Genomic DNA, 17,202 nt, shown 5'->3' with positions numbered 1-17,202 from the left:
ATATTCATTTTTTTGTTACAGTAGCTAAATATGCCACCTTGACCTTGAGGACACTTGATGGCCTTTGGAATCTGAAAGAAAAAGATCTCTAAGATACAACGAGCTATGGGCTATAATGCTGAAAATTAAACTGGTAGAGAACAACAGCCATCTGATCATGAGCACTATAACCTTGATAAAGCATTAAGAAGATCCCAGTAGGTTTTTCATATCTATTGGTAGACTCTTCATGTAGCCCTACTATTTTGATTTGGCCCTAAATAAGACAGGTTGGTGTATTAAATTGATACAATTTTTTGCTAACCCATGAAGGAGTTTTTGATAGAGAGATACGTTCATTTATGGACATTTTTCTAGAAAACCTTAAATACTGGGAACTATGAAGAGAGGTGGATGGAAGAAATGAGAGTAAATATGAAAGAAATAAGTTAATATTAAGACACAGAAAACTTCAAGATGACATTATTAGGTCAGTCTTTAGTGTCAGCCCTAAGAAAGGTTAATCACTTTTAAAGTGTTAATTTCTTAATTGTGGAATATTTTAGCATGTAGAAAAGTGATAGAATAATAATGTTACCTGTGTACCTGTCACTCAGAATGATAGCATTTCTTTACATTAAAAATTCAATCATTTTAGAAAAGGTTGACTTATTCTTCGAGTTCTGGAATATATTGCTTGTCCAAATAATATTAGGAAAATATTTCTTTTCACTTGAGAGGCATACTTAAATTCTAAATTTAGTTTTCGAGTAAGAAAATATGAGGAATGGGGCGCCTGGGTGGCTCAGGCGTTAAGCGTCTGCCTTCGGCTCAGGTCATGATCCCAGGGTCCTGGGATCGAGCCCCGTATCGGGCTCCCTGCTTAGCAGGAAGCCTGCTTCTCCCTCTCCCACTCTCCCTGCTTGTGTTCCCGCTCACTGTCTCTCTCTCTGTCAAATAAATAAATAAAATCTTTTAAAAAAAATATGAGAAATGAATCTTTATTTTTAAATTTACTTACTTAGCTCTATTTACCATGGAACTGAATCATATAGACTCAAAATATAAAAGCCAGACTGAGCCTCAGATTATCCCATCCACCCACTCATTTTACAGATGTGGTCCCAGGACAGTAGAAATGTGCCCATGATCACATAGCTACTAAGTGATAAGGCTGGTCCATCATGTTGCTTCACTATTGCTGTGGGCCTGTTTATGTCTGTCTACTATAAGAAAACTTTTCATGATGGTTTGTTTCCAGAGTACCAACATTCAGTATGTATTCCTTAAACAGAAACTAAACATAGAGTAACTTCAGAACATTTGACACAGAAAAATTTCATGAGAAAAAGTTGGTACCCTTGAGGTTCATATTTATAGTGTTCCATGTGAGCTTAAGCTACACCCAGGTGAAGTTAAAAAGTTGGGTAGTAAACCAGGAAATATCTTTATAGAAACCATTTCATGCTTTAAGAAAGGCCAAGTTCTGCAAAGAAAGGATATGATTTCTATTTCTAAATCAAGTGCATAGACATTATGAAGTAACTGTCTTCTTGATTTTCATTTCTTACTGATTTCATCTCCCACCTCCACCCCAAACAAATACACACACAAAATCCCCGGTGGAAGTTTGTCCTATTCTGAAAAAAAAAAATTTGTGACCCTCTTTCTTCAGAAACATCAAAAATCTACAGTCTCTGGCCCACAAATATTGCCCTTGGTGGGGAAGTTAAATAACCTTGAAACAAAATCACATGGGAATAGTTTTTCTGCCAGTTTTTTTGTTGTTGTTGTTGTTTGGTTGGTTGGTTTTTTTTTGAGGGGGAGAAGAGAGGGGCAGAGGGAAGGGGAGAGAGAGAATCCTAAGCAGGCTCCACGCCCAGCGCAGAGCCCAATACTGGGCTCCGTCTCACGACCCTGAGATCATGACCTCAGCCAAAATTAAGAGTTGGTCGCTTAACCGACTGAACCACCCAGGCGCCCCTTTCTGCCAGTTTTTGAGAGAGAGGAAGGTGGGTGCTGATGACAGCTGGAATTTCAGTCTGGTTTCAGCGCAGCTCTGTCTTTGCTGATCACTAAAACAAAGTACAAAGTCTGAAGGAAGCAAAATGTGCTCTGTACACAGGATGTTAGCTCTTTGGTAGAAACCAGTAAAGTGGATTTTAGAAATTAGAATAATGTATTGAAAGTCTTCTTACCATTCTAATGATTTCCTTATTGCTCTTCCCTCACTAAATTGGAGTGTTACGGGAATGTTTTGGCAATTGCTCTGAAAGATTGAAAATGAAAAAAAAAATGTGCACATGTCTTTTATTCCATATTGTAGAACTTATTTCGATGTCTTCCTTTTGCTCTTCTCTTTCTCTCCCAAGTGTTAAATTTAGTGGAAAAATCAATCAATGATAATCATCATTCCTTTTGGAACTTCAGTCTTACTTTGAGTCTTCGGTTTTTGCATAGTAATATTTTACATATTTTACTACACAGAAACATTGAAATGAAACTTAGAAAACAGTGGATTAAAGATTGCCACGTTAGCTAACTTATAGACAAAGCGTCAGTGTACTGATGATAGTCGCATCCTTGTTGGTGAGACAAGGGGACTCCAAATATGTTTTACTGTTGTACTCTCAAAAAGCAGTATCTACTCTTTGAATTAGTTTGGATTAAAAATTCAGTTTACCAAATATTTCTGAGCTGCTGTTACATAGATATAAAGGGCTTATGTCATAATTTGTAACCTTCAGAGTTTAAAATCTAATGTGAAAGTGAAGGTTTCTGGAAATAATTATAAAAGCAAAGAAGATTGTATTTGATAAAGCATTAAATGCTAATTATAATCAGCAACTAAGTGTATTACAGTCCTCTCTAGTTATTAAAAGCATAATGACAGCCCATGTCCTTACTATGTGCCAGGTACTCTCCTGAATGTCTTTACATGTATTATTTTTAATCCTAACATTAACCCCTCCAGGTAAGTACTATAAGAATCACCTTTTTACAAATAAGGAAATTGAGGCACAGATAGATCTGTTAAGTAATTTACCCAAGACACACACTGAGTATATGGTAGAGCTGGGATAGAAGCAGTGCCAAATTATGGTGTCATTTTTTAGGATATTCCATTACATAAACATAAATTCCTTCAAAATGACATTTGAACTAGCTTCAGTGTGGCACTTGTGGTCTTGGTGCTCATGTAAAACACTTTTGGCTGTAGAAAATGTATTTATCCATCTGTACAAAGCAGTCCTGGTCTTTTACATTTAGTCTTAGTCATTGACCTGGAACTTTATTGTCATTAAAAAGAGGAAGGGCCAAAAGTTCATTTTAGAAAAACTGTTCACTTTACATAACAACTGCATTTTGAAATTTAGTCTGAACTCAACTAACTTATGTGCATCTGAGCAAGTTATTTTGATCAGCTCTGCTAAAAAAACAGATGCTGCATCCAAACTAAGCTTCTCCTGGATAAATTAAGAAAACAATTACCCACGTATTCCAGAGAGAAATGTCTTTAGTCCCTTGATGCTCCAAGGGTTGTTAAAGTTTTACCTGCAGATAACCAAGACTTCCAGAAGTTACAAGTCATTTACTTCATTCACTGCAGCTAAGAGAGGCCTGTGCTGCTGCCTCATAGGATTATTTCTTGCTGCATTTAACATGCATTAACAAGCATTTGGAAAGAGTTGAATTTCTTCTGGAAAGCTGAGTTGGCTTCTTAAGATCCTATCCAAAAAAAAAAACCCTTGTATTTTCCTAATCCAGGTTTTAGATATACCTTCTCAAAGGCTTTCTTCAGGAGCAAGTTTTACCAAGTCATTGAGACCTTTTTATTGGACACAAAAATGTAAGGATTAGAGCACAAAGAGGTGGAGGGCAGCTTTTTCCTTTCCTTATTTAAAACTGGCTATATTTTTCCCATGTACACTTTTTAATTGTGCTGTGTGTGTGTCTGTTTTCCTCTGGCAGCCAATGCTTCCATCCATTCCCCATTATTTATGGTAGGACTTAACTTTCTAATGCTAAAATAAAGGGAGGATGTGAGGGGGAAGTTGGGGAGAAGACTCTTAGTTTAAACTTACTCCATCACGGAAATTTTATTTTGGTAATATTAACATTATTTAACATCCAGATGAGCAACCTCTATCTGAGAAAGTTTACAGAAAGAGCAACCAGATTCCAGACAATTAAACTTTATTACTCTGCCTGAAACATTAAGTAGTGGTTTAGGAAAATGGTTTTTCATCTCCTCTCCCTCTTGATGTTCATTGTTTATTGTGTGGGAGAGGACCTGTTTGTCCAATGAGCATATTGCAGGTGAACTTGGCAATGCTAGGTCCTTTGTTATTCTTGTCCGTCTCATCTCTCTCCCTCTCTACATACCTCCCCATCTCTTCCCTAGCCCCTCATTGTTCTCCCCCTTCCCATCTCTCCCTACCCCTGCTTATCTCTCCCAGCTCTTTCAGGTCCCTCCCCCACCCCTCCCAAGCGCCCAATTCTTCTCCTTTCCCCTATCCCCAGGCACTTTTGTCATTCCTTTTCCTTCTCTCCTCTCCTCCTCCCTCTCCCCCTTCTTTCACGATACTTCTCTCTTTCCCCCCTTCCCTTTCCTCCAGCCTTCCCCCCCCCCCGTCTCCTTTTTCCTCTTCTTCCTCCTTTTCTCTCTCCTCCTCTCCACAGTCACAGTGATCTGTAATTCTATATCCTCCAGGATCAGATCTTGACTTCTCTGAAGCAAAGGAGATAAATTTTGCCTGCTCTGATTAATTTGATGTTATAGACCAAAAAAAGTCCTCTAGATGGCACAGAAACATCCTCCTCCCCTATACATCAAATAATTGACTGGTATATATATATTTAAGACTAGAAAGATATATACCCACCAAAATGTAAGTTCTTAATTTGTTGATTGTAGAAATAATGGGCAATTTTTATGTTTTTTGTGCTTCTATGGTTTTCATATTGTCGCAAGTGTGTCTATTATAAATGCTGTTTTTTAAAAACAAATCAGTCTTTCTCTGCTTGACCCCACTAGATCCTTATTTAATGAAAAGAAAAACAAAACAAAATGAAGAATCAGATTTGACCCTCTAGCGAGTATGAATTTGGTTTGCTATTTTAAAGTTTAGTTTTCCAAATCCTTTTAACTTTCAAAACTGTGGCCCCTTGGACTGCAGCATGAAGCCTTCAGCTATTGGCACTATCATAACACATGATGGATGTTAAATACAGTCTCACAAGTTAGACTTAAAGTCCTACAAGACCTTTTCTGCCTTTCTCTGCCCTCCCCAAAATTTTAGTTCTTTTTTTTGCAATCTTCTATACTGTGAGGGTGGTCATTGTGACAGACTTGGTGATTTGTACATGGATTTGTTTTTCAGCACTGTTACCGGTTTTAGGGGTTAGAGGGAACTGGTATTAGTGAGCAGCCATTCTATTTTTGTTATGCCTCATTATTGGACCTTGTTTACTGCCCGTGGTGCTGTTGGTTATAAAAGGCATAAAATTCATGCTGTACTAGGCTGTGATATCAACTCTGTTATAGTTAAGTGTTACAATTCCAAGTTCAGATTCAAGCTTGACCAAAAGAAAAACTTCCAGACTATTTCCTTCTCATTGGCTAGCTGAAGTGTGGCAGGTGAACATAAGATTAGATGGACTATTTGAGACAAAGTTACGCATTTCCTAGCTATAGTGTGCTCATTTAAGAAAGGGTTAAATGGTGTAGTTCGTGAATGGTTTTCTAGCTGCAGGGGTTTTTGAAAAGAGATCTAGAAATTATGCAGTTAATTGAATTCTTCAGGCATGGACTTACGGTCATTGAAAACATGTGAGTGAGCAAAATTCTCTTGCTTTGCTCCTAGATATAGTTCATACATTGTCTTAGAAGTCCTGAATTCTTTTTTCTTTTTAAGAATTTTATGCCTATTTATGCAGGTTGGACATTTTATATGATAAACATAACATTTTAAAAGAGTTTACACAGTATATTTGTTCTCTTGTCTTGCCGTTCTCCCTGTTCGTTTGGCTTGTTTTTTTGTTTTTCCCTTTTCTTCTTTTTTCCACACTTCCCCAAGTCTGCATTACTGGTGCTTTTTCCCATTTTTCCTCATCTTGTGAGCAAAGTTTTAACAGTACGTAGGAAGTTAACTGCCTGGAGTCTTTTAAATATAAGTAACACGCAACCAGTAATAAGCTGTCGGTTGTTTTTTTGCTGCCTGCAAAGAAACATAAACACAGCGCTCATTTCTGGCAGGTTTTTACTGTCAGAGTTTCTCCTATTATATTTATCTTACAATTTGCCAGAGGGTGAAGTTATTAAGTTTTAGCAGCAGCCATCGATCAAGTTCACAAGTTAACACGATAAAGGCTCTGTGCCGCTCCGATCCGGGGAAATGATGATCCTCACTCGGTAATTAACTAAATGAGAAAGTTAAATCTTACTTGAGAGCTGGGAGAGATGAAAGAGAGGTGTTTGTCAGTTTCTCAGTGGAAATTAGAAGCAGTTTTCTGCAATTCCCTAAGCTGCTGCTCTGTCATATTTTACATAAGCTCTGGGAAAACGTCTTGTAATTAGTGCTGTCATGGAGGATTTTTTTTTTTTGCTGAAGGATGTTGGAATAATTCATTAGATTATCAAGAAAGGCTTGTGTCCTGAAATGATTAGCACAGTGAAATTTAAACCATTAACGATAACAAGTTTAGAGCTTGCTGCAGTGCAGAGGCACCCGGGGTATGTCTGTGCCTATTTCAATCATTTCTTATAATTAAACATGTCCTTTTTTTCCCCCCATCACTAAGACCCATCCAAAAATCCTTTTAAGGTGGCACTGCCTACATCAGTGGGTTTACCAGCCTTGGAGGTGTGTGTAGTTAGTAGCTATAATAATACAGCAGTAAATTAAACTGCTGTGAGTTTCTTGGTTTAGAACAAAAGAACCTATTGCCCTGGAAGCTATGAAGTTGCATGAGGGAACCCACTACAGAAACGAGAGCCCCAGTTTTGAAACCTAACAGTGTTAAGTGACTATCTTATCTCTTTAACTGCCCCAGAAACCTGGAAATAATCAAAATGGCTTTGTTTTGATTTTGGTGAATTTTTTATATGGCTTTTTCTATAATTAGTAAAAAAAAAAAAAAAAAAAGGCAAGTGTCCAGTCTAAAATAACCATATTTACTGGGTTATTTGTGAGCTTGTTTCTAGTGAGTTTTATTTGAAAGAATTGAAGTGATTGCAGGCTTTTTCTTGTTGGTTATTAGAAACCAGTCAGATTCATAATGTGAACTTTCCTTCTGCTGACAAATCTGCCCCTTCCTGTCTTCCATGTTCACTAATCAGATCTGACATATTTATGAGTTCACCTAATATGTAATCATATTTAGTAGAAGCTGTTAAAATATTAATATAATAATCCCACCGAGAAATGTGATGTTTACTTCTGTTGAAACGTATGTCCCATTCTATATGTAGAGCCACCATTTTCTTTTCATTTGCACTCTCACTCCACCCTCCCCACGCCCCCCAAAAGAGAATGGGATAGTGGACTACTTCTTTGGTCGCTGAAAGTTATAAAGGTTTTTTAACTGAAAATTAGAACAGTAAAAGCTGTGATCCCACTTTTGAGCACTCATTTCCTCTCATTCTGCACGTTCAATTTATGGCCAGATCCTTTCAGTTTTTCTTGAAAACCCCTGTTAAATAAAAGATACCCAAATGCCAGTGGGCCTTAACCTTTCTGGGTTCCTTTTTTGTTTCTGTCCTAGCTCTTTGGGAGCTCTAGAGCTGTTGTGGATCTCTCTGCCATCACCATGGCCCCATCCCTCTGTGTGCTTACTTACCTCTTTTGGTCCTAATCAAAATGCAGACAATACCATCTCTTTTTAATTTAGCCAAGACAATGTTGAACTTCCGGAAGAGAGATTTTTACAAAGAAATCAAGGAAAAACAGTAAGAAAAAATGTGATCAGTGCTTTTAGATTCTTATTTAACTAAAACCTGGCAACAGCCAATAGAGGGTATAGTATAGACTTTTTAAAAATCCTCCCTTTACCCCCCCTCAAAGCTCTTGAGTGTTTTATCTTGTTTCTTCTGGCCATAGGAACAAGAACCCTGGTTCTCTCCCCTTCCAGGTTAATAACCAGATTAAATATTTGAAGGATCAGCCCTATTGAAGAAGTAAATTATTATACTGAAATAAATGTGTATTATAACCCAAACTTAGAATTCTCAACAGGTCCTCCTTCCTCTCTTGAGGATAAAATATCTTTCTTCCAAATACTTCCTAATCTGCCTCTTCTAATCATGGCCATGATCACCTCTTGCCTGGATTATTTTATCGCCCTGCTAATTGGTCTTCCTGTGTTCATGCCCCCTGCTCTTGTTATCCCCTCAGCATTCTCTATATGGCAGCTAGTATAAATATTTCTAAAGGATAAATCAGATGATGTCATACTTGACTCCTTCAGAACCTCCAGGGGTTCTCCTTTACACTTAGGATGAAATCCAGACTCCTTACTGTGGCCCAGAAAGCCTTTGTGATCTGGCCCCAGGCCACCTCACTAACCTCATTTCCCGACATTCACTCTGCCCCAGCCATACTAGCATTCTTTCTGTCTTTCACTTGAACACACCTTTGACTCCTTCATGTCTGGGGGCCTATTCCCAGATCTTCAGGAGACTGACCCTTATTATTCAGATCTCAGCTCCAGTGTTAACTCCTTCTGTGTCATTTCATGACCACCTCAGTTACAGTAGGCTGTACTATTCCCTCCCTTTTTTATGTTACCTCATTTCGTTTTCTTGACAATGTTTATTGGTTTCTGAAGTTAACGCATTTATTATATATTCTCCCTCCACTCCTCTCTAGAGAAGGTAAAGAAACTGTGGTGCTACAATTTCAATAGCACCTAGAAAAGTACCCAGACAGAGGAGTAACTCAATAAATGGATGTTGGTTGATCGATAACTCTAAGGTTCCAGCCTTAGTCGAAGTTCTTATGCTATCCCGCCTAGGCTACAGCCTTATCCCCAGTACAACCCTTGCCCATTTTATTCTTAGACTCATTCATCATCTTAAGCATTATATCCCCTTTCCCCTACAATGGGTTTCAATGCCTGAGTCTTTCCTCAAAGCCCTTTTTTAAAAGTTTTTATTTTGATCATCCAGTGTTCATCACAGCAGGTGCACTCCTTAATCCCCATTTACTATTTCAAGCCCCCTTCTCAAAGCCCTTCTTATGGCCAAACAGAATCCTTAAATATCATTTGCCTCTCTCTAGTCATAAATATTACTCTATCTAGCCCTTACATCCCCAGTTCCAAATGGTGTCCTGTGTCTGGAACATTTTTCTTTCTCTACTTACCACACCCTTCCCTCTGGTTAAAGCAGGGTTTGATTGCCAACTGGAAACATCTGTCAATTCACAATCAGGTTCAGCCAGTCCATGCTGCATCTTCCAACCTATACACAATACAGTTAGCAAAGTGAGCACACTTGATATTGCAGTGGTGGTGGTTAGGCTAGTTGAAGTCTGTATTTTCCCCTCCTGGCCCAGCTTCAAAGAAATTCATGGTAATTTTGAAAGTGGTGCTTGTAATACTTTTCAGGGGTGGGGGGTGGGAAATGTTAGCCTTTAGCCTTTGAGGACTAAGCTGAGGACAGCCGTATAAATACTTAAGTCCTTTCGTTTTATGTACCTGTCACCTGACAGCTTCTTCTTTTCTTTCCTTTGGAGCTAACTGTTCATTGTAAACAGAAAAGCAGAAGAGCTGTGCAGGGGTGGCAGAAAGTTAGTGTTACCATTAAACTGAGGTGGTTTGTCCGCTTTCCTAGACATTTGAACCGTAGTGGTTGAGTCATCAAGCTTTTGTTGGGAAAACCAAATCAATTCTATTGCCACCAGTAACCATTACCCTTTCTCCCATACACTCTAATATACAACCTTTTGATTTTTTAATAATGGAACTTTTCACTGTGCCCTTGTGGATTTTCAAAGGTTCTCAAATTGAAATTTTGCTACTTTTACTTTAGCCATTAGTAGAAAAATCTGTATGGGAGAATGATTGAGGGAAGAGGCTTGATAACAAAGACCTTTATCTCCTGAGCTCTCTATAAATGTAATATCTTAGTTACAAATGAAATTAATATTGCAATGACATTTATCCTTAGGAATACTCTATCCTTAGAAGTTTCCATTTTATTAAAATATAATTTACATACAATAAAATTACACCCATTTTAAGTATACAGTTTGATGAGTTTTGGCAAATGTATACATACAGCTGTGTAACAGTCAAGCTATAGAACATGTTTATTGCCCCAGAAACTTCCCTTGCACCCTTACTCAGTCAGTCCGATCCCCACATCCAGTCCCAGTCAGTCACTGATCTGTTTTTATCATTATAAATTAGATTTGTTGTTCCTAGAGTTTCATATAAGTAGAGTTGTAAAGTATGAGTTTTTGGTACCTGCCTTCTTTTGTTCAGCATGTGTTTGAGATTCATACGTGTGATTTTGTGTATCTGTGGTTCATTCCTTTTATTGCTGAATACTATTCAATTTTACAGATAGATCTCAATTTGCTTATCAACTCTTTTTTTTTCTTATCAACTCTTGCTGGACATTGAGATTTTTTTCAGCTTGGGACTATTCTAAATAAAGCAGCTATGAACATTTATATACAAATCTTTGTGTAAAAATGTTTTCATTTTGTAGGAGAGGTAAATGCCTAGGAGTGGAATTGCTGGGTCATATGATAAGTATGTGTTCAATTTTATAAGAACCTGCTCCCTGTATTCTAAAGTAGTTGTATCTTTAATCATTACTGCCAGCAATGTATGAGAGACCCAATTGCTCCTCATCCTTGCCAGTACATGGTTTGTTCAGTCTTTTTCATTTTAGCCATTCTTGCGTGTAGTGGTATCTCATTGTGATTTTTTTTTTTTTTAAAGAGTTTATTTACTTATTTAACAGAGAGAGAGACAGGGAGAGAGGGAACACAAGCAGGGAGAGTGGGAGAGGGAGAAGCAGGCTTCCCGCGGAGCAGGGAGCCCGATGCGGGGCTCCATCCCAGGACCCTGGGACCATGACCTGAGCCAAAGGCAGACACTCAATGACTGAGCCACCCAGGCACCCCTCATTGTGATTTTAATTTGCATTTCCCTAGTGACTAATGATGTTGAACATATTTCCATGGGCTTATTGGACATCCATGATTCTTTTCTTGTGAAATGTCTATTCAAATCTTTGGCTCATTAAAAAAAAAAAACTAATGTTATTTTCTTATTACCAAGTTCTAGGAGTTCTTTATATATTCTGGATACAAATCCTTTGTCAAATGTATATATTGCAAATGTTTTCTCCCAGTTTGTGGTTTGTATTTTTATTTTAACTGTTTCTTTTAGAAATCAGGAGTTTAAAATTTTGCCAGATGCTAATTTATCTATTTTTTTCCTTAAAAAAAAAGTCTGTGCTCTTGTGCCCTGTGTATGAAATGTTTGCCTGTCTCAAGAGTACCAAGATTTTCTCTTATGCTTGCTTCTAGACATTCTGTTTTAGCTCCTACACATAAGTCCAGAATCCACTTAAGTTAACTTTTGTACATGGTTGATAGTACTATATGAGTATCCAGATGTTTCAACATCATCTTTTGAAAAGATTATTTTTTCATTACTGGATTACCTTAGCACCTTTCTCAAAAATCAGCTGGCCATATGTAAGTCTCTTTGTGGAGTCTGTATTCTGTTTCATTGATCTACATGTTTGTCCTTACACCAAAGTCACTCTATCTTGATTACTATTGCTTTATTGTTAAGTCTTGAAATTCAGTGGTGTGAGTCTTCCATCTTTGTTTTTATTTTGCAAGATCGCTTGGCTAACATTTAGGTCCGTTGCATTTCCATTCAAATTTTAGAATCTGCTTGTTAGTTTGCTTGCCCCATATTTTTTTAAATGCTACTGTCAACTGTATAGGCAAACAGTTTTAAAAAGTACATTTTTGGGGCGCCTGGGTGGCTCAGTCGTTAAGCGTCTGCCTTCGGCTCAGGTCATGATCCCAGGGTCCTGGGATCGAGCCCCGCATCGGGCTCTCTGCTCGGCGGGAAGCCTGCTTCACCCTCTTCCATTCCCCCCTGCTTGTGTTCCCTCTCTCGCTGTCTCTCTCTCTGTCAAAATAAATAAATAAAATCTTTAAAAAAAAAAGTACATTTTTTACAAAAATGAAGTAAGTGAAGTGCTTACCCTTGGTGGGGCTAGTGACCCAATAAAAGGAGCTCAAGGCAGGGCTCATAAGGCTCATGGTACTCTGTTTCGTGTTCTAGGTGCTAGTTATATTCTGAAAATTTATCTAGCTATACACTTGAGATTATGCATTTTATGTGCATTATACTGCAATGAAAATTAAAACAGAAAAATATATATTACACAGTGAGAAAGAAGGATGTATTTTCAAAAGGAGAGGGAAAGCCCAACTCCAGAAGTGTCAGAAGTTCATTAAGAGTGTTGATTTATTGAGCATTTTACTGTGTGCCAAGTGGTGAGCTAAGCATGGTTTTCTTAGATTATTTTATTTGATCCTCACAAAAACCCAATGGAATATATCCTGTAATTTGGCAGATGAGGGAAACAGAGACTCAGGGGAAAAAAATCAAGTTGTTTATGCCATGACACACAGCTAGTAAATTGAGGAGCTAGAATTTGAAACCAGGTCTTCGTATTGTAGGACCAAAGCTCTTAATACAGTGTGGTGTAATGGTAAGAGTAAGTAACTCATTCAAAGTGATGATGGATCTGAGGTGTGTGTCTTTCTACCTCACAGAGAAATACTCTGTTTTGGGGTAGTAACTAAAATGCAGTACCAGCTGGAGTAGCCTAGACAGTTGGTAAATTCAGGAACTCTCAGTTTATACTTCATTTCTAATAGCCAAACGTTTTAGGTCCCATTTATGATTTGATCATTGGAAATATAAGAAAATCCTGGGGAGCCTGGGTGGCTCAGTTGGTTGGGCATCAGTCTTCAGCTTGGGTCGTGATCTCAGGGTCCTAGGATCGAGTCCTGCATCGGGCTCCCTGCTGAGAGGGGAGCCTGCTTCTCCCTCTCCCTCTCCCTCTGTGATCTCTCTCACTCTCATTCTCTCTCAAATAAATAAAATCTTTAAAATATATATATATATATATATATATATAAAGTAAAGTCCTGACTGAACTTTAGCTCCTGCAGTGGGATAATCAAACTTGTAAAATCCTTAGGCATTTTTTTCTGTTACTAGTCTGATAACTACTGATCAAAGCATGACTCCCTGTGATTATAGAAACATCTGGTTTCTTGAAGGTTATAAATAGAATCATTTCATTACCATGCTGATTATTGTTCTCTGTTACTGGCATTTCTGGAAAACAGTACCCTGGGTAGCATCCAACTCCGGTCCATTTCTACCTTTTAAAAGACAAAAGGACAAATTTATAAAAGATGATGGAGTGGGAGGTTTGGGTTGTTGAGATGAGAGGTGGCATCTGGTGAAGCTTGTACACCTACCCCCATTCATTAGCTCACTAAGTCTTACTTCATATTTCACAAGTTTTCTTTTTCTGAAATGCAAACAAATAACCTACACAAAAGGCAGCTCTAAAGCCCCCCAAGGCCTGTATCCACAAGGTTCTTATTAATCATTTTTAGTCTATATCATAGACAACAATGGCATTTATGCTAGAAAACATCCAACTCCATACACCAGGGCTTGCTCTTTTTTTTTTTAAAGATTTTATTTATTTATTTGACAGAAAGAGAGAGATAGCAAGAGAGGGAACACAAGCAGGGGCGAGTGGGAGAGGGAGAAGCAGGCCTCCCGCGGAGCAGGGAGCCCAGCCCGATGTGGGACTCGATCCCAAGACCCTGGAATCATGACCTGAGCCGAAGGCAGACGCTTAACGACTGAGCCACCCAGGCGCCCCACCAGGGCTTGCTCTTTACAGGTGTCGGTTTTTTCTGTGTAAGCAGAACGGCCATGCCATTCTTGAAAATATACTTTCAGATGTGTATCGGGAATCATTTGTAAAGAAGCCTGTATGCAGGATTTAACATTTAGAAATTAAGCCAGCCTATGCCCTAAATAGCAGAAGTTGATTATCCAAATTTGATAGTTTTATGGCACATTAAATATGTCCAGGCAGGTATAAGCTTTATAGTAACATTGGCCTCCCTGCCAAACTGGGATTGCCTCAGGCAAATATGCCGAAGATCTATCAAATTACTTTGAAAAGTACCCAGTTGTACCACTTTGTGATATCCTCTAAAGAAAGCCAACTTTCTTCAGAAAGTTGCTCTGCCTTCAAAATATACATTGAGTCCCAGTTATTTCTTACCACCTCTATAGCAACCCCTCAAGTCCAAAAGATTGTTCTCTTCCATGGACTACTGTGAAGTAGTCTCTTAATTAGTCTCCTTATTTCCATTCATGGCCCCTACAGTCTGTTCTCCACACAGTAGTGATCCTTTTAGAAGGTGTCAGATCATGTTACTCAGGCTTCTAGGTGATTCTCCATGTGACCCCTCTCTGCATAGCTTCCCATCTTCCCAACTTCCCTCTCCGGCAGGGTATCCTGAATCTCTTACATGGTGGCTCAGGGCTCTTAGAAGAAGTAAGCAGAAGCTGCCTGGGCTCAGGAGTCCTAGAATGTCACTTTCTTCACATTCTGTTAGCCAAAGCCCAGATTCAAAAGCTAAGATAAACTCTACCTTTTCATGGGAGGAACAGCATTCATGTTCAGGGAGGGATGGAATTGTTTCAAGCCATCATTGGAGATTAGCTACCGCTACCTAAATGACCTGGATGATCTGGCTTGGACTACTCCAACTTTACTTCTCCTTGTTCACTTGTTTCAAACCACCCTGGGCCTCTTGCCTGTTCCTTGAAAATGCCAGACAGACTGCCACCCAGGACCTTTTCCCTCAAATTCCCCTTGCCCTAGACCTTTCTTCCCCCCATGTGACAAAATGTCTAGTTTCCTCATTTCATTCATGTCTCAGATTAAATGTCATCTCTTTAGAGAAACTATCTCTGACCCCTCAGACTTAAATAATTATATTAGTTTTTTTGTGCTTTTTTAATTGCTACATAACAAATTACCAGGTTAAAATAGCACCCATTCATCAGCTCAAAGTTTTCTAGGTCAGAATTCTGGCACAGCGTGGCTGGGGGTCCTCTGCTCCTAGTATCACAAGGCTGAAATGAAGATGGTGACCAGGCTGAATTCACATCTGGAGGCTCTGAGGGAAAATCCTCTTCTCAGATCATTGTTGCCAGAATTTAGTTCCTTGCCTTTGTAGGATTGAGGTCCCCATTTCCTTACTGGCTGTCATCTGGCAGCTCTGGCAGCTCCCAGAGTCTGACCACATCCTTTTCCATGTGGTCCCCCTTCTTCTTCAGCAACCAGTTGGAGCAGACTCTCTGCTTTTAAAGGGCTCATCACAGTAATCTCCCTATCTTAAGGTCAGCTGATTTGGCACCTTAATTAAATCAAAGCAGTACCTATGTGTTTGTTTGAATAGCTGAGAGAAGGTATGTGTACACCAGGAGCCAAGAATCTTGGGGGCAGTCATCTTAGAATTTTGCCTACTACAATAACCCGTACATTTTTTTTCTATCTCCTTATTTTTCTTAATAGCACTATCCACATTATAGTTTCCATTTATTTGTTTAATGGTTTGATCTTGCTGTACACACTACAGTGTAAGTGCCTGATGATAGAGACCGTTACTTTTGTTCAGTGTTGTATTCCTAGCACCTAGGACAGTGTTTGACACATTGTAGGTGTCCAATTGATATTTACTGAATGAACTAATTAATAAAAAGATTTTATGGCATGTAATTTTGATTTCTTTTTTAGAAGGAAAAGGGTAGATTGAGCATATAAATGTTACAGTAAAGCTTTATCTCCAAAGGTACTAGAGTCTCAAATTATTCATCAGCCTTTCTTTGCATGGAAGGTTTCTTATATTAAAAAAGAAGTTGTGAGTAAGTAATTGTATAAATGTCCAGTAACTCGTGTATACAAGAAAAAGCAAATTAGCTTTTTCACTTGCTAGTAATAATAACATGCTTTCAGCTTTCAGTTTTCATGTGTAGATCTCCAAATAATATCTTCCTGTGAACTTTTAGAAATGGACGCCTAGTTGTCCAGCATTATTCCTGATTTACCAATTTACTGTGGTCTTTGTGTGGCTTTCCATGTAATCGCTGTTCACAAATATCCAATTGCTAATGAGTAACAGAGTGAGCTCCAACATACAGACGTAACATAGCATGCCAGATCAGAAAAGTATTTATTTCCCTCATTTTCGATAGTTACTGTTTTTTGTTTCTTTTAATCCACTCCTTCTACAGACAAAACTTGCCAATGGCACTTCCAGTATGATTGTGCCCAAGCAACGAAAACTCTCAGCAAGCTATGAGAAGGAAAAGGAACTGTGTGTCAAATATTTTGAGCAGTGGTCAGAGTCCGATCAAGTGGAATTTGTGGAACATCTTATATCCCAAATGTGTCATTACCAACATGGGCACATAAACTCGTATCTTAAACCTATGTTGCAGAGGGATTTCATAACTGCTTTGCCAGGTATGTCTACGGGTATTTGTGGGCCATTAATTTGCCTGGAAAACATGTTACAATGGTAATGGAACTGGATCTTCATCTCTCTTTTTAAAAGTCTTTATTGGCTTGATTTTTATAAACTGAATCCTTTAATCGTACCTTCTTGAGGTATAAATACCCCAGGTCACACTCTGGAAATAGAGACTCCTCTTTCCCCTGTCTTCTCCATATCTCATGCCCTTCTAGTCATCCTGTTCTTAACCCATTCAGAGATGCAAATGATATATTTTCTGAAGTGTTACTCAATAATATGTCTTAGTTTTTAAGATATGCTAACTTATATACTTGGATTTGATTTCTTTTTTTTTTTTTTTAAGATTTTATTTATTTATTTGGGAGAGAGAGAGAGAGCTCATGAGAGGGGGAGGGTAGAAGCAGACTCCCCGCCGAGCAGGGAGCCCAATGTGGGACTCGATCCTGGGACTCCAGGATCATGACCTGAGCTGAAGGCAGTCGCTTAACCAACTGAGCCACCCAGGTGCCCTGGATTTAGATTTCTATGGGAATTTATCAACAGAATATTTAAATTATAGGACTGAATAGGAAACATTTTTCATTGAGTATTTTAGAAA

General features: G+C 38.5%; 1 protein-coding gene across 5 annotated transcripts in view; it reads left to right on the top strand.

The window, feature by feature from the left end:
* The window catches only part of BTRC (beta-transducin repeat containing E3 ubiquitin protein ligase), a 153,914-nt gene that overhangs the window by 106,183 nt on the left and 30,529 nt on the right, over positions 1-17,202 (top strand). For all 5 annotated transcript variants that reach the window (XM_081822829.1, XM_081822832.1, XM_081822831.1 and 2 more), the window contains one exon: positions 16,363-16,594. In XM_081822829.1, the coding sequence (XP_081678955.1) occupies positions 16,363-16,594 (232 nt within the window). The remainder of the gene's footprint in view (positions 1-16,362; positions 16,595-17,202) is intronic.

The sequence above is a fragment of the Leptonychotes weddellii genome, chromosome 6 (assembly GCF_054177405.1).
Source record: "Leptonychotes weddellii isolate Sample4059 chromosome 6, ASM5417740v2, whole genome shotgun sequence".
NCBI classification, from domain to species: Eukaryota; Metazoa; Chordata; class Mammalia; order Carnivora; family Phocidae; genus Leptonychotes; species Leptonychotes weddellii.
Note: the sequence above shows the minus strand (reverse complement) of the source record. Positions and strands in the feature narration are given on the sequence as shown.